Below are 25,133 nucleotides of genomic sequence, written 5' to 3' on the forward strand. Positions count from 1 at the left end.
AGTGCCTGTAGCATGTAGGAAGCCCTGGGTTCAATCCCCAGCACCTCTTAAATGGGACATGGTGGCATATGCTATCATCTTAGCACTCTGGAGGTAGAGAAAAGAGGATCAGGAGTTCAAGGTCATCCTTAGCTATACAACAAATTTGAGGTCAGCCTGGGCTACATGAAATTCTGTCTGGAAATCTAAAAGCAAAAGTTGTATATTAGAATTTCAGTTATAAATTTTATAGTGATTTTTACTCGTTCTCATCAAGCACATTTTAGGAGTTACCTTTATATTCTTTCTCCCACAACCCTACTAAGCCACAATTTTAAGTTATATTAAAAGGCAGTTCCTAAGCTGGAAGTGGTAGTTCATGCATGTAATCCTAGCAATTGAGAGACTAATGTGGGAAGGTTATCACAAGTTTTTGAAACTTTCTGAGTTCCAGACCAGCCTTACTACAGAGTAAGACCCTGTCTCAAAAATATAAAACACAATAAAAAGCAGTTTCTGGTTTTTTTTAATTAAAAAAAAATTATTATATTTGTGTTTTAATTTTACACATCAGCCATGGGTTCCCCTGTCCTCCCCCCTCCCGCCCCCACCCCCACCTTCCCCCCTCCCCTCCCCTCCATTCCCATCTCCTCCAGGGCCAAGACTCCCCTGGGGATTCAGCTCAACCTGGTAGATTCAGTACAGGCAAGTCCAGACCCCTCCTTCTAGGCTGAGCAAAGTGTCCCCACATAAGCCCCAGGTTCCAAACAGCCAGTTTATGAACTAAGGACAGGTCTGGGTCCCACTGCCTGGGTGGCTCCCAAACAGTTCAAACTATTCAGTTGTCTCACTTATCCAGAGGGCCTGATCCAGTTGGGGCTCCACAGCTTTTGGTTCATAATTCATGTGTTTCCATTAGTTTGGCTATTTGTCCCTGTGCTTTTTCCAATCTTGGTCTCAACAATTCACACTCTTACAATCCCTCCTCTTTCTCCACAATTGGAGTCCTAGAGCTCCACCTGGGGCCTGGCTGAGGATCTCTGTATCCACTTCCATCAGTTATTGGATGAGAGTTCCAGCACGACCGTTAGGGTGTTTGGCCATCTGATCACCAGACTAGGTCAGTTCAGGCTTTCTCTAGACCATTGCCAGTAGTCTACAGAGGATATATCATTGTGGATTTCTGGGGACCTCTCTAGCATTTTGCTTCTTCCTGTTTTCATGTGGTCTTCATTTATCATGGTCTGTTATTCCTTGTTCTCCCTTTCTGTTCTTGATCCAGCTGGGATCTCCTGCTCCCCTAAGCTTTCTTTCCCTCAATCCTTGCCCTTCATTACTCCCACTGTCGTCCATGTTGTTCATGTAGATCTTATCCATTTCTTTGTCATTGGGTGATCCCTGTGTCTTTCCTAGGGTCCCATTTTCTAGGTAGCCTCCCTGGAGTTGTGTAGCAGTCTAGTAATCTTTGTTTTACATCTAGTATCCTCCTATGAGTGAGTACATACCATGTTTGCAGTTTCTGTTTTAAGTCACCTAGTGATCCTCTTACAAAATAAATTGTCTTGGCTTCCTGCATTAAGATTCTAGTTGAGAGGTTGGGGATTTAGCTCAATGGTGGAGCACTTGCCTAGCAAGCACAAGGCCCTGGGTTTGATCCTCAGCTCCAAAAAAAAAAAAGACCCCAGTTGAGCCAGGTGGTGGTGGTGGACACCCTTAATCCCAGCAGAGGCAGGCAGATTGCTATGAGTTTGAGGCCAGCCTAGACTACAGAGCTAGTTCCAGGATAGTCAGGGTTACACAAAGAAGCCCCATCTTAATCCCTCCCACCAAAAAAGAAAAGAAATATTCTAGTTGAGCTGTGCACATGGTGGTGCACACCTTTAATCCCTGTATCTCAATACCCATGGGACAGAAGCAGGTGGATCTCTGTGAGTTCAAGGCCAGCCTGGGCTACATGGTGAGACTTTTTGTCTCAAAAATATAAAATAAAATAGAATAGAAATAAATAAAATAAAATGAAAAATATAAGATACATCACATCACAACACAACATAACATAACATAAAATAAATTACCACTGAAAACTTTATAATTGAATTTCCTTCTTTCTCTGGGTAAAAAAAGAGGTAGTCTTTTTTTGTTTGTTTGTTTGTTTTATTTTTATTCTAGTTTGTTTTCTGTTGCTGTGATAAAACACTGATCAAAACTAGCTTGGGGAGGAAAAAGTTTGTTTTATCTTACACTTCTAGGTAACTGTCCATCACTGAGGGATGCCAAGTCAGACACTTAAGCAGGAGCAGACCAGCTTGCTCACCAGCTTGCTCACTAGCTTGCTTGCTCTTCCGCTCATGCTTAGCCCACCTTCCTAGGGATGGGCTTACTGCCCATTGTAGGCTGGGCCCTCCCGTATCAATTAGCCATCAAGAACATGCCTCACAGATATGCCTGTAGCTCAGTCTGATTGAGGCTGTCCCTCAGATGAAGTTTCTTTTTCCCAGATTGACAAAAACTACCCAGGACAGTCTGAGGTCTGACTAAATGGAAAGGAAGAGAGAGGGATGGGGTGGGGTATGCTGGCTTGAGTATTGGCATTCTCCTTTCTCTGCTCCCAAGTTGGCCCCGTAGACCACTTTGCTCCCATTGCCATGCCTTCTTGGCTGTGATGAACTGCATAGTTCAAAGTCCTCTGAATTATGAGCCAAAAGGAACCTTTCTGCCTTAGTTATTTTTTTTTATGTATTAGGTCGCAATGGTGAGAAAAGTAACTAATACAAGTCCCAAATCTAGAACAAAGCAAACTGGTTGGATATTTTTTAAAGCTATTTGAATTGTAGGAGGAGAAATAGTTGCTAAGAAGGATCAAGTGAGAAGTAGAGAAATGGAGCAGGTGGTTGACTCCCCTGAAGCCGCAGCTTTTGCTCCTGTGGTGGGACAGTGCACTGCAGATAGGACATTTACACCCGAGAAAAGGATGTCTGGGGTTGTGTTCTAAAAGACTGTACATCTTCATCCAGGCCCCTGCATTTTACCCAACTTCAGAGAAGTAAGGACAACCCCAGTGAATAGCACCAGCCACCATGTGAAGCTTTGTGGAGACCTTTCCCACCACATCTTTTGTAGACAACTTGAATTTAAATTCTGCATAAAGCTGAAAGAGTTTGAGATGAAGTGGGAGGTTTTCAGACCGAAAGAAACAGGAATAAATAATATCGAGCAAAACCTAGAACCTAAATGATTGGTGATTGAGATAATTCCAGTTAACTCAGAGAAAATGGCTGAAAGATTAGAGAAAAGCAAAAATACATGAAAGATAGGAGGTGTCACACACGTAAAATTACTGACCCTGAGGAAAAGAACCACAATTAATAAGTGGGTGGAAAGCAAAAGGTGTTTCAGGAAAGTTTTGCAGCATTTCTCAGTGAGTAGACCTAATTTGATCAAGTTCTTGAACTTTTGGGATAAAGGCCACATCATTGTGCGGGAGCTCTGGATGGTCCCGTGCTCTCTGATGGGTGTGGTATATTCTCTTTCTGAAGAACCTTTGCTTAGATTTGGTAGTGGTCAAATCCTGTTAGTGGGTTGCCTGGACATTGTAGGAGGGTGGAACATGTGCCCTGTAGTCTGATGGTGAGGGGAATGAAAGGACATTGAAGGCGTAGGTCACATGATGCCAGTGTGGATATCTGGAGTGGTCCAAAGACAGCAAACTCTAGACATCTGAGGAACCACGAGTCAGCTAAAGGTGACTGACATTGAATGTTTAAGAATTCAGAGTACACAGTGATAAAATCTGTTAGATAGCTGCTTCTGGCTAAATGCTACTTTTGTGTGAATTTCATATAAATATGCCTTTGAGACCAAAGGCAAGTGGCCTTTTCCCCAGAGTGAATAAAGTATGTCACATCTCTTTGTGGCTCCTCACATTTTCTTTAGTCTCCTGCCTTCCTGAGACTCTGCTTCCCTGACTTCAGATCTTAGACTCCACAGGTGGTCACTGGGTTGCCAGTGAGGGAGAGGCTTGTGAGGGGGATGGCTGAACTATGGAAAAGACCTGTTTCTGATTTCTGCACTCCTGTGCATATGTGTGTAGAAGGACACGGGTCCACAGCCTTACAGCTAGCACCAGAGAAAACAGAACTGTTAAACACATGGGCTTTTTCTTCAATGGAAGACATTGACACCTGATTACCCGGAAGGCTGGAGTGGATGCTGTTCAATAACCTGGTGATTTTCTGTTCCACAGAGCCAGCCCTCCTGGAATCCCCCATACTCCTGAGCATTGTTTCTCAGTCCTGAAGGAAGTCCCATGTACTTTGCAAAAGAGTTTGCTATTTGACTTCTTACAAACCCTTGCTCCCTAGACCCTTATCCGAGCGTGGTTTCTCAGTCATTGGAAGAGACCCATTCTTGTAGAAGAGGTCACAGGTGCTTTGCAAAAGACATGCACCTTGTAAGGGAGTTTCCATATAGTTGTGCTTTAAGCTATCTTGTGATAATTGTCACAAGGAGATTTCCCCCAAAGTTTTACTGTATTTAAAAATGTAAAACATACATTTTTGGTGTCAGATTCCAGAAGTTTGAACCAGCCCTGCTAGGTCATGCTGAACTGAGTTTTCCTTCTTGTCTCTGGAGGTTCATTTCCCTGCCAGCTTCCCTGACACTTGCAGGGATCCCCACATATGTCCTTTGTCCAGATCTAAGAACCAATTGTTTAATATTCTGAAGAACAATTTATTTGGTCCTTAGAATTTCTTACACTGTGTTTCATTCATACTGTTCTTAAATTTGCTTCATTTGTGCTGTGAAAAAAAAAAGGTAGCCTATTTTCCAAGCATCTTTTGGGGTTTCACCTTACTTAGATGCTGGGGACATGCCAGCACTTAAGTGTTTGACAGGCTGTCAGCTGGCATGCTGACAGAGTAGGAACAAAATGTGTTAAGATACAGATTAAGGGGCAGGAGAGATGGCTCAGAGGTTAAGAGCACTGCTTGTTCTTCCAGAGGTCCTGAGTTCAATTCCCAGCAACCACACGGTGGCTCCCAACCATCTGTAGTGAGATCTGGTGCCCTCTTCTGGCCTGCAGGGATATGTGTAGACAGAACACACTGTATATATAATAAATAAATAAATCTTTAAAAAAAAAAAAAAGATACAGATTAAGAACCTCCATGCCATGGTGGGGCCCATTTGGAAACTTCTGTATTTCCTATGTATCTTTCTTCCCTCTCAAGGTGTAGGCATGTGGTTTCAAATCTATAGTTCTCAATAATACAACCAGTAAGAATTCTACAAAAGTGTTACAGTGCTTTTCAATGCACTTCTCATGTCTGTATTTACAAAAGTTAGATTCAGTTTGCAAAGAGGTTTCATATCTCAAGACATTTTTTGTATCTATTAAATTAATGGATTGAAACAATCTTACCTCCTCTCTTTTTTTAAAATAAACGTTTAAATTAAACGTTTTCACTTATTTTACATCCTAACCTCAGTTTCCTCTCCCTCTTCTCCTCCCATTCCTTTCTGCCCACTTCCACACTATCCATCCCTCCTCTGTTTCTATTCAGAAAGGGTCAGGCCTCCCCTAGGTATCAACAAAGCATGGTACATCAAGTTGAGGTAGGTCTAAGCTCCTCCTTTTTTATTAAGGCTGGGCGAGGCAACCCAGTGTGAGGAATAGGTTCCTAAAAGCCAGCTCAAGTGTTAGGGTCAGGCCATGATCACACTGCTAAGAGTCCCACAAATAGACCAAGCTACACAGCTGTCACACATATGATGTTTGTCTTTCTGGGTCTGGGTTACTTTACTCAGGATGATTTTTTTCTTCTAGTTCCATCCATTGCCTGCAAATTTCATAGTGTCATTGTTTTTTACATCTGAGTAGTACTCCATTGTGTAAATGTACCACATTTTCTTAATCCATTCTTTGGTTGAGGGCCATCTAGATTGTTTACAGGTTCTGGCTATAACAAATAATGCTACTATGAACATAGTTGAGCAAGTGTCCTCATGGTATGATTGAGCATCATTTGGATATATGCCCATTATTGGTATAGCTGGATCTTGAGGTAGATTGATTCCCAATTTTCTGAGAAACTGCCATACTGATTTCCACAGTGGCTGTACAAGTTTGCACTCCCACCAGCAGTGAAGGAGTGTTCCCTTACTCCATATCCTCTCCAACATAGACTGTCATCAGTGTTTTTGATCCTAGCCATTCTGACAGGTACAAGATGGTATCTCAGAGTCATTTTAATTTGCATTTCCTTGATGACTAAGGATGTTGAACAATTCTATAAGTGTATGTTGACCATTTGAGATTCTTCTGTTGAGAATTCTCTGTTTAGATCAGTACCTCATTTTTAAATTGGATTATTTGGTATTTTGGTGTCTAATTTTTTTAACAATTTTTAAAAATTTATTTATTATGTACACAGAAGAGGGCACTAGATCTCATTACTGATGGTTGTGAGCCACCATGTGGGTGTTGGTAATTGAACTCAGGACCTCTGGAAGAGCAGACAGTGCTCTTAACCTCTGAGCCATCTCTCCAGCCCTGGTGTCTAATTTCTTAAGGTCTTTATATATTTTGGAGATTAGCCCTCTGTCAGATGTGTGGTTGGTAAAGATCTTTTCCCATTCTGTAGGCTGCTGTTTTGTCTTATTGACAATGTTCTTTGCCCTACAGAAGCTTTTCAGTTTCTTTCTTTCTTTCTTTCTTTTCTTTTTCTTTTTTTTCTAGGCAGGGTTTCTCTGTGTAGTTTTGCTGTCTGTCCTGGATCTCGCTTTGTAGACCAGGCTAGCTTTGAACTCACAGAGATCCTCCTGGCTCTGCCTCCTGAGTGCTGGGATTAAAGGCACTTTTCAGTTTCATGAGGTCCCATTTATTAATTGTCAATCTCAGTGTCTGTGCTACTGGTGTTCTATTCAGGAAGTGGTCTACTGTGCCAATGCATTCACAGCTACTTCCCACTTTCTCTGTCAGGTTGAGTGTAACTGGATTTTATGGTCTTTGGTCCACTTTGACTTGAGTTTTGTGCAGGGTGATAGATGTGGATCTATTTGCATTCTTCTATATGCTGACATCCAGTTGTGCTAGCACTGTTTGTTGAAGATGCTTTCTTTTTTTCCATTGTATAATTTTGGCTTCTTTGTCAAAAATTAGGTGTTCATAGGTGTGTGGATTTACATCAAGGTTTTCAATTTGATCCCATTGATCCACCTGTCTGTTTTTATTTCAATACCATGTGGTTTTTATTACTATCACTCTGTAGTAGAGCCTGAAATCAGGGATGGTGATAACCTCCGTAAGTTCCTTTATTGTACCAGATTGTTTCAGCTATCCTGGGTTTTTTTGTTTTTCCAGATGAAGCTGAGTATTGTTCTTTCGAGGTCTGTGAAGAATTATGTTAGAATTTTGATGGATATTGCATTCAATCTGTAGATTGCTTTTGGTAGGATGACCTTTTTTTTTTTTTTTTTTTTTTTTGAGACAGGGTTTCTCTGTGTAGCTTTGGTGCCTATCCTGGATCTCACTCTGTAGATCAGGCTGGCCTCAAACTCACAGAATCCACTGGCTCTGCCTCCCGAGTGCTGGGATTAAAGACATGCGCCACCACCGTCCAGCAGGATGGCCACTTTTACTTTGTTAATCCTACCAATCCATGAGCATGGGAGATCTTTCCATCTTCTGATATCTTCTCCAGTTTCTTTCTTCAAAGACTTAAAGTTCTTGTCATACAGGTCTTTCACTTGTTTGGTTAGAGTTACCACAAGATATTTTATGTTATTTGTGGCTGTTGTAAAGGGTGATGTTTCCCTGACTTCTCAGCCTGTTTATCATTTGTATATAGGAGGGCTACTGATTTTTTTGAGTTAGTCTTGTATCCAGCCACATTACTGAAGATGTTTATCAGCTGTAGGGATTCTCTGGTAGAATTTTTGGGGTCACTTATGTATATTATTATATCATCTGCAAATAGCGAAAGTTTGACTTCTTCCTTTCCAGTTTATATCCCCCTGATCTCCTTTTGTTGTCTTATTGCTCTAGCTAGAACTTCGAGTACTATATTGAATAAATATGGGGAGAGTGGACAGCCTTGTCTGGTGCCTGATTTTAGTGGAATTGCTTTGAGTTTCTCTCCATTTAATTTGATGCTGGCTGTTGGCTTGCTGTATATTGTTTTTATTATGTTTAGGTATGTTCCTGTATTCCTGATCTCCCCAAGACCTTTATCATGGTGCTGGACTTTGTCAAAGGCTTTTTCAGCATCCAATGAGATGATCCTGTGTGTTTTTTTCTTTCAGTTTGTTTATATGATGGATTACATTGATAGATTTTCATATGTTGAACCATCCCTGCATCTCTGGGATGAAGCCTACTTGGTCATGGTGGATGATCTTTTTGATGTGTTCTTGGATTTGGTTTGCCAGTATTTTTATTGAGTATTTTTTCATCAATGTTCATGATGGAAATTGGTCTGTAATTCTCTGTCTATGTTGAGTCTTTGTGTGGTTTGGGTATCAGGGTGACTGTAGCCTATTAAAAAGAATTTGGCAGTGTTCCTTCTGTTTCTGTTGTGTAGAACAGTTTGAGGGGTATTGGTAGTAGCTCTTTGAAATTCTGGTAGAATGCACGGAAACAATCTGGCCCTGGGATTTTTGTTTGTTTGCTTGTTTGTTTGGAGACTTTCAATGACTGCTTCTATTTCCTTATGGGGTTATAGGCCTATTTAAATTGTTTATCTGGTCTTGATTTAGTTTTGGTATTTGTTACCTATCCAGAAAATTGTCCATTTCTTCTAGATTTTTCCAATTTTGTGGAGTATAGGGTTTTGAAGTGTGACCTAATGATTGTCTGGATTGTCTCAGTGTCTGTCGTTAGGTCCCTGTTTTGGTTTCTGATTTTATTAATTTGGATAGTCTCTCTCTGCCTTTTAGTTAGTTTGGATAAGGGTTTATCTATCTTGTTGATTTTTCTCGAAGAACTAACTCTTTGTTTCATTGATTCTTTGTTTCTATGATTTTGTTGAATATATTTTCTGTGCTTTTGAGCTGGGGTTCTTCTTCTTCTACTTGTATCACTCTTAGGTTTGGTCTTTTCATGGTGTCCCAGATTTCCTGTATGCTTTGTGTTAGGAATTTTTTGGATTTAACATTTTATTTGACCGATGAATCTATTTCCTCTATCGTATCTTCAGTGCCTGAGATTCTGTCTTCCATCGCTTGTATTCTGTTGGTGATGCTTGCATTTGTAGTTACTGTTTGCTAAGCCAGATTTCCATTTCCCTCAGTTTGTGTGTGTGTGTGTGTGTGTGTGTGTGTGTGTGTGTGTGTGTGTTATTGCTTCTATTTCAATTTTCAAGTCTTGAATTATTTCCTTCACCTGTTTGATTGTTTTTTTCTTGGCTTTCTTGAAGGGATTTATTGACCCCCCCCCCCCCCAATTTTTTGTCTTTCCCTCGATTTCTTTAAGGGAGCTTTTCATTTCCTCTTTAAGGACCTCTATCATCTTCATAAAGTTATTTTAAGGTGGTTTTCTTGTGCTTCAGCTGCATTGGCATGTTTAGGTCTTGCTGACTTAGGATCACTGGGTTCTGGTGGTGCCATATTGCCCTTTCTGTTACTCAATGTGTTCTTACACTGGCATTTGCACATCTGGATTTGGAATGATTATAGGTCTGGGTGTTGATTCTTGTGTTGTCTTTGTTGGATGGGTGTTTTCTTCCTTTCTTATCTGTTTCTTTCTGGCCTGAGTGGCCAAGGGTTCTGGTGCCTAGCAGCTCTTTAGGTTCAGTAGGGTCTCTCAGCTGAGGTTTGTGGAGGTTTGGGTGCCTAGATTCGAGTATCATCCTGTTCTTTCATCTGGTGTGGGTTGTATCTGTGCCTATGGATTCTGCTGGAGTTTTGGGAAAGGGCTGGCCACAGAGAGGAGGATGAGGTGGGTGGGGTTGGACGGTGGAGTGGGTCTTGGGAGAACAGAATCCAGTGGGTGGCAGCAGTGGTGGTGAAGCCTGTAAGCAAGTCTCTTACCTGCTGGCCAGCTGGTGGGGGCTGCATCAGAGCCATGGAATTCCACCAGAGTTTGGGGCCAGGCCCAGCTGCCTTGCTGGGGCTGAGATGGGAGGGAGGGTCATGGATATGCCCTGGGGCTTAGAGTCTGGATACCTCCTCTCTCTTAGATAAGTTCTCATTATGTAGCCTTGGCTAGCCTGGAAGTCCCTATGTAGACCAGGCTGGCCCAGAACTCTCAGCAGTTATCTTAAAGAAAGGCGAAGCACATCCAGATCAGTAGAACAGGCTCACCCAAACCAATCACCAACACTGAAAATGGCAAGTTCTTGGGACTATCCTTACCGTAGCTCCAGCATACCAGAAGGTGTGAGCCTCAAGATGCTGTTAGGAATGTTGAAAAAGGTGCAGAGGGTTGGGGATTTAGCTCAGTGATAGAGTGCTTGCCTAGCAAGCACAAGGCCCTGGGTTTGGATCCTCAGCTTCAAAAAAAAAAAAAGAAAAAAAAGAAAAAGAAAAAGGTACAGAGAAGGAAGGCTGAGGAAACGGCACACCCGACAAGAGCTGTTTATTTGTTTATTTGCATAGCCTTGTTCTTCAGTGCATTTTGTTTAAAAAGAAAACAAAACAAAAACAGAATGGAGTTGTTTCTGCTTTTATAAAATTTTGTGCCTGAAAAAAAAAATAGTGAAGTAGAGCAGAGAAAGAACAGAGGAAGGAGAAAGAGAGAGAGAATGAGAATGACAGATAATTCTTCAGGGTCTACTCACAGAAAAGCTAAGTACTGAAAGAAGGGAAACTTTAAGCTAGCCTCAGCTCTTTGCATAGCCACAGCCAATGCCAGCTGTAACTCTCTCAAGGCAGCAACATATGAATGGTTTAAGTATTTTACCCAGCCAAGGAGCCCTTCATCTGTGATGGTATCAGGCAAGTGCTCTTAATGGTGAGGAAACACCAGGAAAGGCATGCGTGAGAGCTCTGCATTTAAACAACACTTGAGAGAGGCATGGTGTCCTATGCCTCATCTTGGCACTTATATTGCTTGGGTGAGAGGACCACAAGTTCAAGGCCAGTGCCTACACTGTACTTGGTGAGTGATAGGAATTCCAACCATGCCCCATGGTCGTGCATGCCTGGTGGGACACTTAGTCATCTCCACTTAGTCATTTCTGGGTCATACGGCCTAGGTGACCCATGCCCCATGGTTACCTGGGGTCATATAGTCACCACGTGATCTCTGTGAATGGGCCTGTGTGCGCAGGTGCGTCCTGGCCTTTATAAGGTGGCACCATGTTACCCCGGTCCTTCTACAGGCCTGATCACATCTGTCCCTTTGTCTTGATAAAACTCTTGTTAGTGGATTCTGTCATGTGTCGTGACTTTTCCTTTGGGGCCAGAGTGCTGCAAACAACCTTTCAGTGAGACTGTCTCAAAACCAGAACACAGCTTGACAGTGAACTGCAAGCAGTAAAGAATTGAAGAGCTGAAGAAGTCATTGTAGGAGGGCTGTGATGAGGTTCCGTCAGCTTATACACAGACTCAGTATTGATCACTGCTGGATTAAAGTTACAAAACGGATGTGAATGTTATGAACATGGACACTGTAAGTTGTAGAGCAAAACTAGGAGAAGAAGTGGGATTGGAAATGTGAATACTATGGTTTTCAACTTCAAAGCAGAGAGCTAATAGAGTCTAAAATTAAATAGTATATACCTTTGAAACTTCAGTGAGTGACTTTTTAAATAGTTTAACAAAAGCAGTAAATAGTAATTATCAGTAGTTAATTATTAAAACAAACTGAAATAATTTTTATCTATTTTAAAAATAAGTATCCTAAAATATGTAAGTTAAATACCAATTTATGTGTTAGACACACTTAATAGATGTCTCCATTTTGTTATATTTGTTTCAGATGGTATATACTAAGACAGAAGGAAAAGTTCAGAGAAGAAAGCTAACAAATGCCAGTACATTCTCCTCTGTCCAGGTCAGGAAATTAAAGTTCCCAAGTGCAGAGGTAGGACTTACGTACCACTGCAGAGTCACAGAGTGCAGAGGAAGGCCTTATGTACCACTGCAGAGTCACAGAGTGCAGAGGAAGGCCTTATGTACTCCTGCAGAGTCACAGAGTGCAGAGGAAGGCCTTATGTACCTCTGCAGAGTCACAGAGTGCAGAGGAAGGCCTTATGTACTCCTGCAGAGTCACAGAGTGCAGAGGAAGGCCTTATGTACCCCTGCAGAGTCACAGAGTGCAGAGGAAGGCCTTATGTACCTCTGCAGAGTCACAGAAACAGAGTTCTGATGCTAGTGTTACTTGCTTTAAATAGATGTAAAAATGTGGTAAAGTTAGTAATCCATAGTTTTATGTATCTGTTTGCCTATCTTGTGATGCTCTCTAACATAAAGCTTCATCAGCAGACATTCTTTTTAGTCTTTATAAAAGCTATATTCACACATGTTGGTTCTCTTCTACCATGTGGATCCCAGGGATAGAATTTGGTATTTTAAAATTATTTAAGTGAATTTATAGTACGATTGAAATGTTATAATTGTATTTTATCTTTCTTGAACAAATGATTAAAGCAAAAGAAATACTGGTATTTTCATTTAAAATATTCTTTGAAAATTTCATACACACACATAATCTTGATAATATCTACCCCAAATTCTCCCTTCCCCCTCCAGATCTTCCCAATGTGTGTACATGCCTATGCACACACATGGTGGTTCTCTTTTCCCACCATGTGGGCCCCAGGGATAGAATTCAGGTGGTCAGGCTTGTGCAGCAAGCACTTTTACTCACTGAGCCATCTTACTTGCTCAGTAATTTTCTTTTAATTATCATCCTCTTTCAGTACTTGCCTTCTGTTTGTCATTATTAAATGAATGAAAGCTATTGTGAACTATTAAGTTTAAGTCCCTTTATAATAGAAACTCCTATGGCTTAGATTGTTATGTTGAAGAGGTTTGCAGGAAGCTACAGAAACTCCCAGTAGATGTATATATTCCAGGGTTGTGTAGTCAGCCTCCCTGTTGTGAGTTCTCACATGCTCAATGGGCCCAGGTATCAGGTATGCTTGCCAGAATAGCATGTGCCTCCCTGTATCCCTGGTTGTTTATCAAAAGTCTCTGAACTGGATTATATCATAAATAGAAGAATACAAGATGTCCTGTTTTGTCATTTGGGTGAAAATATGGTCTATTTGTTTTGTAGGTATGACCTGACTTCTAGGGAGTGGCTGCCACTAAACCATTCTGTGAACAGTGTGATTGTAAGATATGGTCATTCTTTGGCATTACATAAGGTAAACTATCTCAACTCTTTACCAAGCAAGAAGTCAATTCTTCCTGTTGCTTTATGTCATTGAATAGCTCTTCAGCTTTGGTTTTAATTGGTATAAACTTTGGTGTGATGGGAGTGTATAATTGGCCAAGTTGTAATTGGAAATTGAAGTTGGAACTATTTGAATCCATGGTATTGTACTGGGATACTATGGTTACAGTGCCAAGTGGTTCAGAATGAAGATTGAAGTGTCACTGAGCCCCATGCTTATTAGCAAGTTTAGCCACATTGCAGTGTGACTGAGTAATCATTTTCATTTCCTTGTTTTTGTGCATATGTTGTAGGATGAAGCAACTTCATTTTCTAAGTCATTTTTTTCTATAATACATCTCATGTGAAGAAGGTGTTTTAGAAAGATAAAGAATGTGATTTATTTTATTTTGTTCTTTCTGTATCTTGTTCCTAATAATTCACTGAAAAGTACATTTTACTCATACTTCTTAAGCTAAGAATAATAATGAGGTTATTTTTTAAAAAGATGTATTTATTTTTATTTTATGTGTATGGCTATTTTGCCTGCTTGTGTGTCTGTGCATGCTGGTCCACAAGAGGCCAGCAGAGGAAGGCATGGGAACCCCAGGAACTGGAGTTAGATACAGGTGGTTGTCAGTGCCATGTGGGTTCTAGGAACCAAACTCTGGCCCCTCCAAGAGCAGCAGCTGCTCCTAACTCCTATGCTGTCTGTTCAGCCCTAGATTTGGTTTTTTTAAAATGGCTTTAAAAATCCTGTTTACATCTTTCTTGTAGGATAAAATCTACATGTATGGAGGAAAAATTGACTCAACAGGGAATGTGACCAATGAGTTGAGAGTATTTCATATTCATAATGAATCGTGGGTATTGTTGACACCCAAAGCAAAGGAGCAGTATGCAGTAGTTGGACACTCTGCACACATTGTTACACTGGCAACAGGCCGTGTGGTCATGTTGGTCATCTTTGGTCATTGCCCTCTCTATGGATATATAAGCACTGTGCAGGAGTATGACTTAGGTATGTATACTTTTTCCAGTGGATATACCTTGAGTATCAGATCAAAAGCCCTACCCTTATTGGGACAGTTTAAAAATTCAACATAACCTTGATCCAGTACTTTGCCTTGCAGTAGTTAATATCAGTATGTAACTGGTAAGATTCAGGTTGTTGATGTCCCTGTACAACAAACGTTTGTTACTGTTAGTTTGCCAAAGATAGCCACAAACAACACTAAATGCTTTGGGTATCAAAATAAGCATAATATAAAACAACAAGCACTGTAAAAATAATTTTGTATAGCCTTTAGAGGTTAGTTTAATGCAGTGTTATTTTACCTCAAGGTATAATATTTCCTTGTGTTAAGTTTTGGTGTTTTTCATTGTATACAGGAGTGTCAGAATTGAAGTTTTGATAAAGTAGTCCTATAAAGTATATCTAGATATCATTAAAGTACATCTGAAAATCATAGGAATCACTAAAGATCATAGGAAATTAAATGAGAGAAACTTGAATCTTTAATATTTAAAATTTATTTTAAAAATCTGAATCTTTAAGAATTTGTTCTTTGAAAGTTTCATGCATGTATCTTGATCTTACCTACCACCCATTTTCTCCATCCATCTCCTCATAGGCTCCCTACCCCAACACACCTTCTTCCCAGATTTATATCCTCCTTTCGAGGGCTGACATACTGAGTCCAGTTAATGCAGCCCGTTTGTATCATTGTGGGGCCATCCACTGGGACATGAACAATGTACTAGTACCCTAAAGAAAAATGACTCCCCTCTTAAGACTAGAGCAGCCTCTACTACCAGCAGCTTCTCAGTTGTGGGAGGGGCCTTGGCCGATCCTCCCTCCTATATGCTGGAATTTTTAAATTGCTTGATTTTGTGTAGTTCCTGTGCAGTGACCACAGCTGCTGGGAGTCCTTGTGTGCAGCAGCCATGGCATGTTTAGGGGACAGCAGTCCACAGAAGTTTTCTTATCCTCAGGCTCTTACATTCTTTCCAAGATGTTCGCTGAGTCTTGGGGCAGAGGTTGATACCTACCCTTCTGTGGCTGAGCACTCCATCATTCTTGGCACTCTGAACCTTGAATTAACCACTAATCATTGCAAGAAAAGCTTTGACCACAGCTCAGAGTAACACAGATTTCCCTACTTAAACACAATTATTTAGAAGGCAGTTTGACAACATGACTTTAGGAAAACAACGTTCAACAGGCTTTCTTCTTGAGTCCATGACTTCCCGAGCTATGAGTTTGACCATGCTTACTGTACCAGGCATGGATTCCCTCCTGTAGAGTAGCCCTCAAACCTGACTGAAGAGACTGGTGGTTACCCACTCTGATGGTCTTGTCACTATTGTACCGGGGGTACATCTTTGCTTTGCAAGTCAGTGTTGTAGAATTCAGGGTCCAGCATTGGGCACGACCATTGGTGACGTCTTTCCTTCAGCAGCAGCGTAATTACCTTCTAGCCCTGTGACAGCTAGCTAGCAGGAATGGCACTTCTTATTCTGTTAAGGATTTACTTTCCATATCCTGGAACCAAAATACTCAGTGTCTTCAGCTGTGAGATTCTACCATCTAGTTATAGTGGGCAACCAGGGCATGGCAATAGTCTATATTTTTAGAGACCTGCCAGACTGGTGACCTGTAGGAAGGTAACCTGTAACTGAGATTTTGAGTTAGCATACAAACCTACAGGCTTTCATGAGGTTTCTCCATGTATCCTTAGTTTTCATTAACCCACACCCCTTTCTTTTCTCCCACACCCCTTTCCCCTTACTTAAACATTTGCCTCCCAATATCACCCAACACCACTTCTTTCATATCACTTGTGCTTTACTACAAATAATAATAATAATAATAATAATAATAATAATAATAATAATAGTTCCTCTTCCTCCTCCTCCTCTTCCTCTTCCTCTTCTTCTTCTCCCTCTTTCTTACCCTCTCCCTCTTCTTCCTCATCTTTCTTCTTATTTTCATTGTACTGGGAATTAAACCCAAGGTCCTTGTACATGCTAGACCAACACTGCCATTAAGGTATGCCCCCAGAACTTTTTCTTTTGAGATGAGGTCTCACTAAATTGTCCAGGCAGGCCTTGAACTTGTCATCCACCTGCCTCATTTACCTAGTACCTGGGACTTATAGGCCTGCTCTGGCCAGGCCTGGCTAGATGCCCTTCTTTATAAATAAGATGAAGGTGTATCCTGAACTTCCTTCTTTTGCTCTGAGCTGTTTAGACTTTAAACTACTGTTTAAGTAGTTTAAATTATTTAATGCTTAATAAGAAGAAGAGCCTGCAACATTGACTTAAACTGTCTTTTCTTTTCAGAAAAGAACACATGGAGTATACTACACACTCAGGGTGCTCTTGTACAAGGGGGCTATGGTCACAGCAGTGTTTATGATCACAGGACCAAGGCCCTGTATGTCCATGGTGGCTACAAGGCTTTCAGCGCCAATAAATACCGGCTTGCAGATGACCTCTACAGATATGATGTGGATACCCAGATGTGGTGGGTGCTTTTCCTTGAGCTTTCCTTTGATGGTGTAGATTCTGGACAGGCAATTGGTTGAAAAATACTATGCTACAGTTTGTTTTCTGTTCAGCATTGTGTGTAACAAAGTTAGGGAATAAACACGGTAAGGAAGTTGAGGCAGGATTTGTTCTGTTGCTGTCTGTTAGCTTTTCTGTTGTTAGGACAGTTAGAAAGTGCTTAGTGTTGCGGACTGGTTTCACTTCTCATCCTCTTCAGAATTCTCAGGAATAGAGTTGTGCTGATTTTATACCTACTTAACAAGCATAGTCTTTCTTTTTTCCTTTTTTGGTGTTGGGGGTCAAACCCAGGGCTTTGCACAGGAATAGGCTGTACCATCAGTCAATATATTGTTTAACTTTTTTCTTCATCAGCGAAGTGTCATTGTTGGGGTCATTTGCTGGTTTATCCTTTTAAAACAAGGTGTTTCATACCTAAGTGATAGTTTCCCTCTCTCTAAACTGTAGCTCAGCCTTTACTTTTACTAAATGTAAATAAATTTGAGTTATGAAATAATTATAAAGCATTGGTCTCCATCTCCATCTCTCCCTCCTTCCCTCTCTGCTTTTCTGTCTCAACATACAACAGATACCAGGCTGTGGATGTAATTTTTCATTGTCAGGGAGATCACTGACCTCAGTGGCTGTGCACCACTGAGCCTATACAGTTGGAAGTTCTGATCTCTAGCTTTTGCCTTACTAATAAAACATTTAGCATAAATTTTGATCTATAATTGTATATAGTTCTTATCCCGAAACTGGAATTATAGAGCCATAGGTTATGAACATTTTAGGGATCTTACTATAGTTTCCTAAAATTCTTAGAGATTTTTATGAATTTTTTTAAGGAAGTGGCTTATATATAGGGGAAAATCAAGTATTGCACATTTGTTGCGGAAGTTATAAAGTAATTACATGTAAGTTGGCAGATAGCTAAGTATTCTTCTAAAACTAACCTTGTATTTATTATTTTTAAATAAACTCAAAAGGACCATTCTTAAGGACAGCCGATTTTTCCGTTACTTGCATACAGCTGTGATAGTGAGTGGAACCATGCTGGTGTTTGGAGGGAACACACACAACGACACATCCATGAGCCATGGCGCCAAATGCTTCTCCTCGGACTTCATGGCTTATGACATTGGTAAGTTTCCCAAAGATGTTTTAGCTTTAGGAATATTTTCTTTGCCTATGAACAACATTGAGGATTGATGTTAAAATAATTGCACCATTTGAAAGAAGCCCAGCCAGGCAGTGGTGGCACACACCTTTTATCCCAGCACTTGGGAAGCAGAGGCAGGTAGATCTCTTAAGTTGGAGGTCAGTCTGATCAACAGAGCAAATTCCAGGACAGCTAGAGCTACACAGAAAAACCATGTCCTGAAATACATAAATGAATGAATGAATGAAGGAAGGAAGGAAGGAAGGAAGGAAGGAAGGAAGGAAGGAAGGAAGGAAGGAAGGAAGAAAGTTAAAAAAATAAAGAAGTCCCAAGTGGTAGAATTTGTATTTATTTGAGTAAGGTTTCATATTTATTGAAAAGCATTAGTTTACATTAAGCTACAGTAAATTCTTTAAAAGAAGTCATTCTTACTAATTACTTGAAATCTTTTTTTAAAGGCTAATTTAACTGGTATCTCCTTTGATAATTGCCTTACATAGTAGTGGTGTGTAGTTGTAACCACAAGCATCATGTTAAGTTTGATGAGTCTGCATTAGCTGTAAGCAAGTTTCTGGAAACCTGTCTTCATGCATGCTTTTGACCAGAAGAGGGCAGTATTTACTTATTCCTAGAAAATAAACATCTAATGTTCTTTTGTATTAATACCATCAGATATTCTTTTGTTTTTGTTTTGCTTTTTGAGACAAGGTCTCACTATGTAGCTCTGGCTAGCCTGGAGGTCTTTATGCAGATCAAGCTGACCTTAAACTCAGAGAGTTCCTCCTGCCTCTGCCTCCTGATTGCTAGGATTAAAGGTGTATACCACCACATCTGGCTAGATGTTCATTTTAAAAATTATTCTTACTATGGCAAAATATACATAATAACTGTTAGTAAATTGGTTGCAAAAGGTGAGTTTTGCAACTCTGTGGGTTTGGTGTCCCAGGTTTTGGCACCAAAATGGTAGTAAATTGATGGCTGAAACTGCAAGGAGACAGTTCAACTCTGGAGGGCAAGGTATCCTGGACACCTTAAGCTACTCAGAACAAGAGCTCTGCTCTGAAGGTGTCCCAAACACCTGGAGCTGTTTAGCACAGCTCTGATGGCTGAACTGCAGACAGTTTAGCCCTAGAGGGCGAGGTATCCCAGACACCTTGAGCTACTCAGATCAAGAGCTCTGCCCTGGAGGTGTCCCGGACACCTAGAGCTGTTTTGCACAGCTCTGATGGCTAGGACTGCAAAGAGACAGCCCAACTTTGGAAAGGAAAATTTTCTGACTTCTTGGGAGAGTCAGGCCTGGAACTGCTTCAGCAGGGAAGGGTGTCCTGACTCTTCGGGAAAGTCAGGATATACATGTGTGATGGAGGATGGTCTCCCTGCAGGACACAGCAATCCTGCTCCTCTCCCGGAGAGCCACAATCTCCAGCTCAGTGTTACCAGCTCTCTCTTGCTCAGTCCACTATGGGACATCTTAGTAAGGTTCTTCTGTTCAGCTCCCCTTTGCTCAGCCCACTATGGGACATCCCAGCAAGGTTTTTCTGTGCACCAGTGAATGAAGGTCTTCACCCAAAACTCTTTTGAGAAAGTCCAGAAGAGTAGCTACCTCTACTAGGTAGAGAACAGCTCACAACTGACCGGGCAGGGCGGTTTATGTAGGATGTCTAGGGGGCAGAGTCAACTGTGATTAGTTAGTTTTTTTTCTGCCCAGGGATTGGCCAGTTTTGTGGGCAAGGGGCAGAGATGGCCCTGATTTCAGGGCCAAACTGTTTCTTTCACTGGCCTTTCTTGGCTTTTTGACACTACCTCTAAGGCCAGGGCACATTTCTTTCACTGACTCTGATTCCAGAATGTTATTTTGGTACTAGCTTTAGAGTCAGGGCATATTTCCTGGGTTCTGGGTTTGGGGATAAAGTGTTCATTTCTCTGGCTCAGGTCCCAAACTCAGGCTGTGTTTCTTTCCCTGGTCCTGGGCCCTAGGGCCAGGATTCTACTGTCCTGCTCTGTGATTGGTTGGTTTCACAAGTCAGTTTGACAGGGTCAGAGATGTCTCTGATCTGATCTAAACTGTGTTTCTCTCACTGGCCTTATCTGAGCCATCCTTCCCTAATTCTGGGCTCCAGGGTCAGGATGGGTGTCTTTAGCCAGCCCCTTTTCCCTACAATAACACTCACCACCTTAATGTTTTAAGTAGTTTAAGTGAACTAAATATATTCATAATGTTATTTATGCTGTATCACCATCCATCTGCATGCTGGCTTCTTATAAACAGAAACCCTCTGCCCTTAAGTACTAGTTCCTCTCTTCATCCTCACTCCAGCCTCTTGAAATCACATTCTCCTGATTGTCTCTGATTTTGACTACTCTAGGTCAGATGTTCATTTTTTTTAAAAAAATCTTGTTTATTTTTATTTTTATTTTATGTGTATGAGTGTTTTGCCTGCATGTATGTTAAGTACACTGTGTGTATTCAGTCTCCATGGAGGCCAGAAGTAGGCATTGGGACTGGAATTACAGACAGTTGTGAGCTGAGATGTAGGTGCTGAGGAGCAGTGAGTGTTCTTAACTGCCGAGCCATCTTCCTGGCCCTAGGTGTTTGTTTTTACAGATGCGGTTGTGCTAGCCATTGAGCTTTTTTTTTTTTTTTTTTTTTTTAAGATTTATTTATTATGTATATAGTGTTCTGTCTGCATGTATGCCTGCATGCCAGAAGAAGGCATCAGATCCCATTATAGATGATTGTGAGCCACCATGTGGTTGCTGGGAATTGAACTCCGGACCTTTGGAAGAACAGCCAGTGCTCTTAACCTCTGAGCCATCTCTCCAGGCCACCACTGAACTTTTCAATTGAGAATGATGGATACATTATTGTCAGTTCTTCTTTAAGCTGGAGCAAGCAGAGAAATGAGAAGGTGTTGGGAAGGTGGAAAGAATAGCCTTGGGCATGCTGTGGTGAAAGCTGCAGGCTGATTGGAGGCTGTAGGGACAGAGGGCATAAGCTGATGAGTTAGAGGAAGGTAAGAGGACCAGGGGTCTTGCTACATTGTGGTTCCAGGTAGGGTCTGTTCTCCCTGTGAGGAAGATGGGGTTGAGACTAGCAGGAAGTGAGGGCTGCTGTTGTTGAAGCTGAATGAAGTGTGGCTGGATTGCAGAACCTGCATCTGTCTCAGGGTGAGACAGTGAGCATGAGCATGGCTCTGCAGTGGCAGTTGATGTGAGGTCCAGCAGAGAAGCTGGAGCATGAGCCATGCAAAGGACAAACCAGGAGATCTGGGAGAACTAGGGAAAGACTTGGGCATTCCACAAAGTTTAATAGGATCTTTTTTTAATTTGCTGCCTGTACTTTTTCTATTGCTATTAAGATTCAGAGGCAAATAGAAAGCAGTTGTGAGCTTGGCATGGTGACACATGCCTTTAATCCCAGCATTTGGGAGGCAGAGGCAGGTGGATTTCTGAGTTGGAGGCCACCCTGGTCTATAGAGCAAATTCCAGGACAGCCAGGGCTACACAGAGAAACCCTGTCTTCAAAAACAAACAGAAATAAAAAATTTGTAAACCCCTGTGTTTTGCTATTGTAGACTATAAAATTGCATCCCCCCCCCCCCCCCCCCCCGTGACAAAGCCTCAGATTTGCTGTGTAGTTGTAATTGAGGCTCACCTTGAACTCCTGGTCCTCCTGTCTCCACCTCTCCAAGTGCTAGCTAGGATTACAGATGTGTACCCATGACTAGCATTAAAATTTATTTATTTACTTATTTATTTTTGGTTTTTCAAGACAGGTTTCTATGTATAACCCTGGCTGTCCTGGAACCTGCTCTGTATACCAGGCAGGCCTTGAACTCACAGAGATCTGCCTGACTCTGCCTCCCAAGTGCTGGGATCAAAGGTGTACAACACCACTGAGCAGCTGCATTAAAAATTTTAAGTTAGAAAATGTCACTGGGCGGCGGCGGTGGCAGCGGTACGTGCCTTTAATCCCAGCACTTGGGAGGCAGAGGCAGGCGGATCTCTGTGAGTTCAAGGCCAGCCTGGGCTACCAAGTAAGTTCCAGGAAAGGCGCAAAGCTCCGCAGAGAAACCCTGTCTCGAAAAAAAAAAGAAAAAGAAAATGTCTTGGTGGACTGGCTGGAGATGCATCTCAGCAGTAGAGTGCTTACCTGCCATACACAAGGCGCTGGGGCTGATCCCTAGCACAAGGGAAGAAGAAAGTTCAGGACTAAAGCAGACATTCTGGTGGGCAAAAATGGCAGACAGTAGAGTAGTGGCAATCACAGTGGGTGCTGTGGGTGAGAAAAGCATTCATTGATTAGCATCTCTGTGCAGTGCTTTTATTTCATTTCCTGAAGTACTGCTGCTGCTGTCTTTTACACATAATAGCATTACTAAAAAGGAAGAAAAGCATGTTTTATAAGGCTGTGTTCACTGCATTCTCCTTCCTTCCTTCCTTTTCTTTCTTTCTTTCTTTCTTTCTCTTTTCCTTCCTTCCTTCCTTCCTTTCTTCTTTCCTTCTTTTCTTTTCTTCCTTTGCTTTCTTCTTTCTTTTTCTTTTCTTTCTTTCTTCCTTCCTTCCTTTCTTTCTCTTTTCCTTTCTTCCTTCCTTCCTTTCTTCTTTCCTTCTTTTCTTTTCTTCCTTTGCTTTCTTCTTTCTTTCTTTTTTCTTTTCTTTCTTCCTTCCTTCCTTTCTTTCTTTTTTTTCTTTCTTTCTTTTTTTTTTTTTTTTACTATATATAGTCCTGGCTGTCTGGAGCTCACTGTGTAGACCAGGCTGTCCTTGAATTCACAGAGATCCTCCTGCCTCTGCTTCCTAAGTGCTGGAATCAAAGGTTATGTCACCACTCTTGGCCTGCATTCTTCTTTCTAAAGACTGTCAGTTCCTGTTGACTGTAAATGACAGTCTCCTCTGAAATGTGTTTTTTTTGCCCTAGCTTGTGACCGATGGTCAGTGCTTCCCAGACCTGATCTCCACCATGATGTCAACAGATTTGGCCATTCAGCAGTCTTACACAACAGGTAACTGGAAAGCTAAGGTTATGTTACTGTCTTACATCTTATATTTTTAATATCATTTTTCTAATAGTTCTATCTGAATGGTAAGAGGTTTGGGGAGAAAAAAAGGAGGGGGCATTTTAAGTTCAGGCTAAGGTAAAGGGAACAGGACCAGGAGACAAAGAGCAAGTTTGAAGTTTGCACTGCATCTAAGGGTATGCTCAGGAATCCCTTTCTGACCAGCATAGCTCTTTGTCCATCTGCCCCCGGAAGCTTAGTCAGGAAAGGATGTTCGGAGGACTGGGGCCATGGCACAGGAGTAGACTGTTCTCCTGGCATGCATAAGGTCCTGAGTTCTGACTCCAGCACTGTGCCTTCCTCAGATGCAGCATTTGCCCTGAGGACACGCAGACTGGTCACTTTAAAGTATGCTTTAAAGACTGAGGTGCTAAGCAACCCACTGATGTGAACTTTTCTCATTTTGCTGCTATTATTACTTCTTTCTGCTTCCCTCTTTACAATTCAAATTTTATAAATCCCGACAGGTGGTGGCGGCACACACTTTTAATCCCAGCACTCTCATAGGCCGAGGCAGGCGGATCTCTGAGTTAGAGAGCAGCCTGGTCTACAAAGTGAGTTCCAGACAGAAATCCTGTCTTGAAAAATAAAACAAAATCCAAATTAGTTGTATAAACCCTAAAATTATTTAAATACTATAATCTTATATATTTCCTTAGGTTTTCAAATTTTCAGATAAATTACTTGTATTAGGATAAGTACAAAAATGACATTCTGGAAATGGGAAGAATTGACCATTTAGAAACTAGATATTGGGAAAAGGTGATCTCTTTAATCACAAGATTACTGAATGTTTTCACAAGTGTGGAAAGTTTTGTGGCAATACCATTCTAGTTCTAGATACCAAAGTGGGAGCTTTTTTTTTAATTATTATCTTGTTCACTTAAGTGTTATCTCGAATTGCAATATGATTGTTTCACTCAGAAAAGGTCCTAAGTGTCTCTTGAGGTTTTCACTTGGCAAGCATCAGGACACCTGGTCTTGCTGGTGGCTGGCTGTGCCATCTCTTCACTTATGTGTTCTTGGTGCTCTCCTAGCACAGGGTTAGGCACATTGTGGGCATTTGATAGGTGGCAAGTATACTAGTATATATCTAACTAATAATATCAAATGAATGAATATTAATATATCTAACTAATATCAAAAGAATATTAAAACATTCTTAAGTTTTACATAAACTCAGCAAAGTTGACAGTTTGTCATAAAGTGTAATTTAGCCATGCATCAAAATCAGGAATAGCTGTCTGGATTATAATGTTTTTATTTTGTGTAATTCCTGTGGTGTGTTTGAATTTCAGGCAGGGTTGGAAGAGGCAGAGAATGGTAGAGGTCCCATGGTTGTAATTTAATTGTATAAAATAATTTGCTGAAGGATAACTTTGACCTCTTGTGTTATCAGTTAGCAACATTTGGTCACCGGTGTCTGATTTAATTGTTACAATTGTGATTTTAAGAGAGGTCGAAGGAGAGAAGGCTGTGGGATTTGAGGTTGCTAGAGGGAGAGGCAGCATTTCTCTAAGACTCCTGGAAGACTCCCAGAGCCACGGTGTGATCTCAGATGTTCAGAACTGCGGAGGACACCAGCTGTGTTGAGGTTAAGCCACAGATTTATTAACTAAATCCAACTTGATTCATGTCAGACTCAGGAGCCAGTAGTGAGGTAAAAAATGAATCTTAGAGTTTTTCTTTTTGGTTATTGAAATGTCTGGTTTTCAGATATTGTAATGAATACAGAGCCACACAGTTACTGTGCTTTGTTTAGCCCTTTGTTGTTTTGGAGAGAAAAATTGAAAATCAGTGCAGGTGAGTTACCAAATTCCTCATTGTAGAGTAGTATTAAACTTTCTCGGAGCTATAGGACATTGGAGATGGGAGAATCCTTGCTTATTGCAGCCCAGAGATAACAGAAGAGGTTTCTTTTGAGGAGGCAAATGTCATTGTGAACTTGGATTTAAAATTATTTGGTGCATTTCATCTAGTGTGGTTCTTAACTCTAGCTAGTGAGCATCTTTTCGTAGTAGCATGTGAGTCTGACAACCCTGTTTGTCACACAATCTAAGAC

General features: G+C 41.2%; 1 protein-coding gene across 2 annotated transcripts in view; it reads left to right on the forward strand.

The window, feature by feature from the left end:
* Positions 1-25,133, forward strand: part of Atrn (attractin) — a 127,955-nt gene that overhangs the window by 37,943 nt on the left and 64,879 nt on the right. For both annotated transcript variants that reach the window (XM_036183778.1, XM_036183777.1), the window contains exons 7-11: positions 13,202-13,292; positions 14,078-14,321; positions 16,646-16,829; positions 17,839-17,993; positions 22,933-23,017. In XM_036183778.1, coding sequence (XP_036039671.1) covers positions 13,202-13,292; positions 14,078-14,321; positions 16,646-16,829; positions 17,839-17,993; positions 22,933-23,017 — 759 coding nt within the window. The remainder of the gene's footprint in view (positions 1-13,201; positions 13,293-14,077; positions 14,322-16,645; positions 16,830-17,838; positions 17,994-22,932; positions 23,018-25,133) is intronic.

Source organism: Onychomys torridus, chromosome 4 (assembly GCF_903995425.1).
Source record: "Onychomys torridus chromosome 4, mOncTor1.1, whole genome shotgun sequence".
NCBI classification, from domain to species: Eukaryota; Metazoa; Chordata; class Mammalia; order Rodentia; family Cricetidae; genus Onychomys; species Onychomys torridus.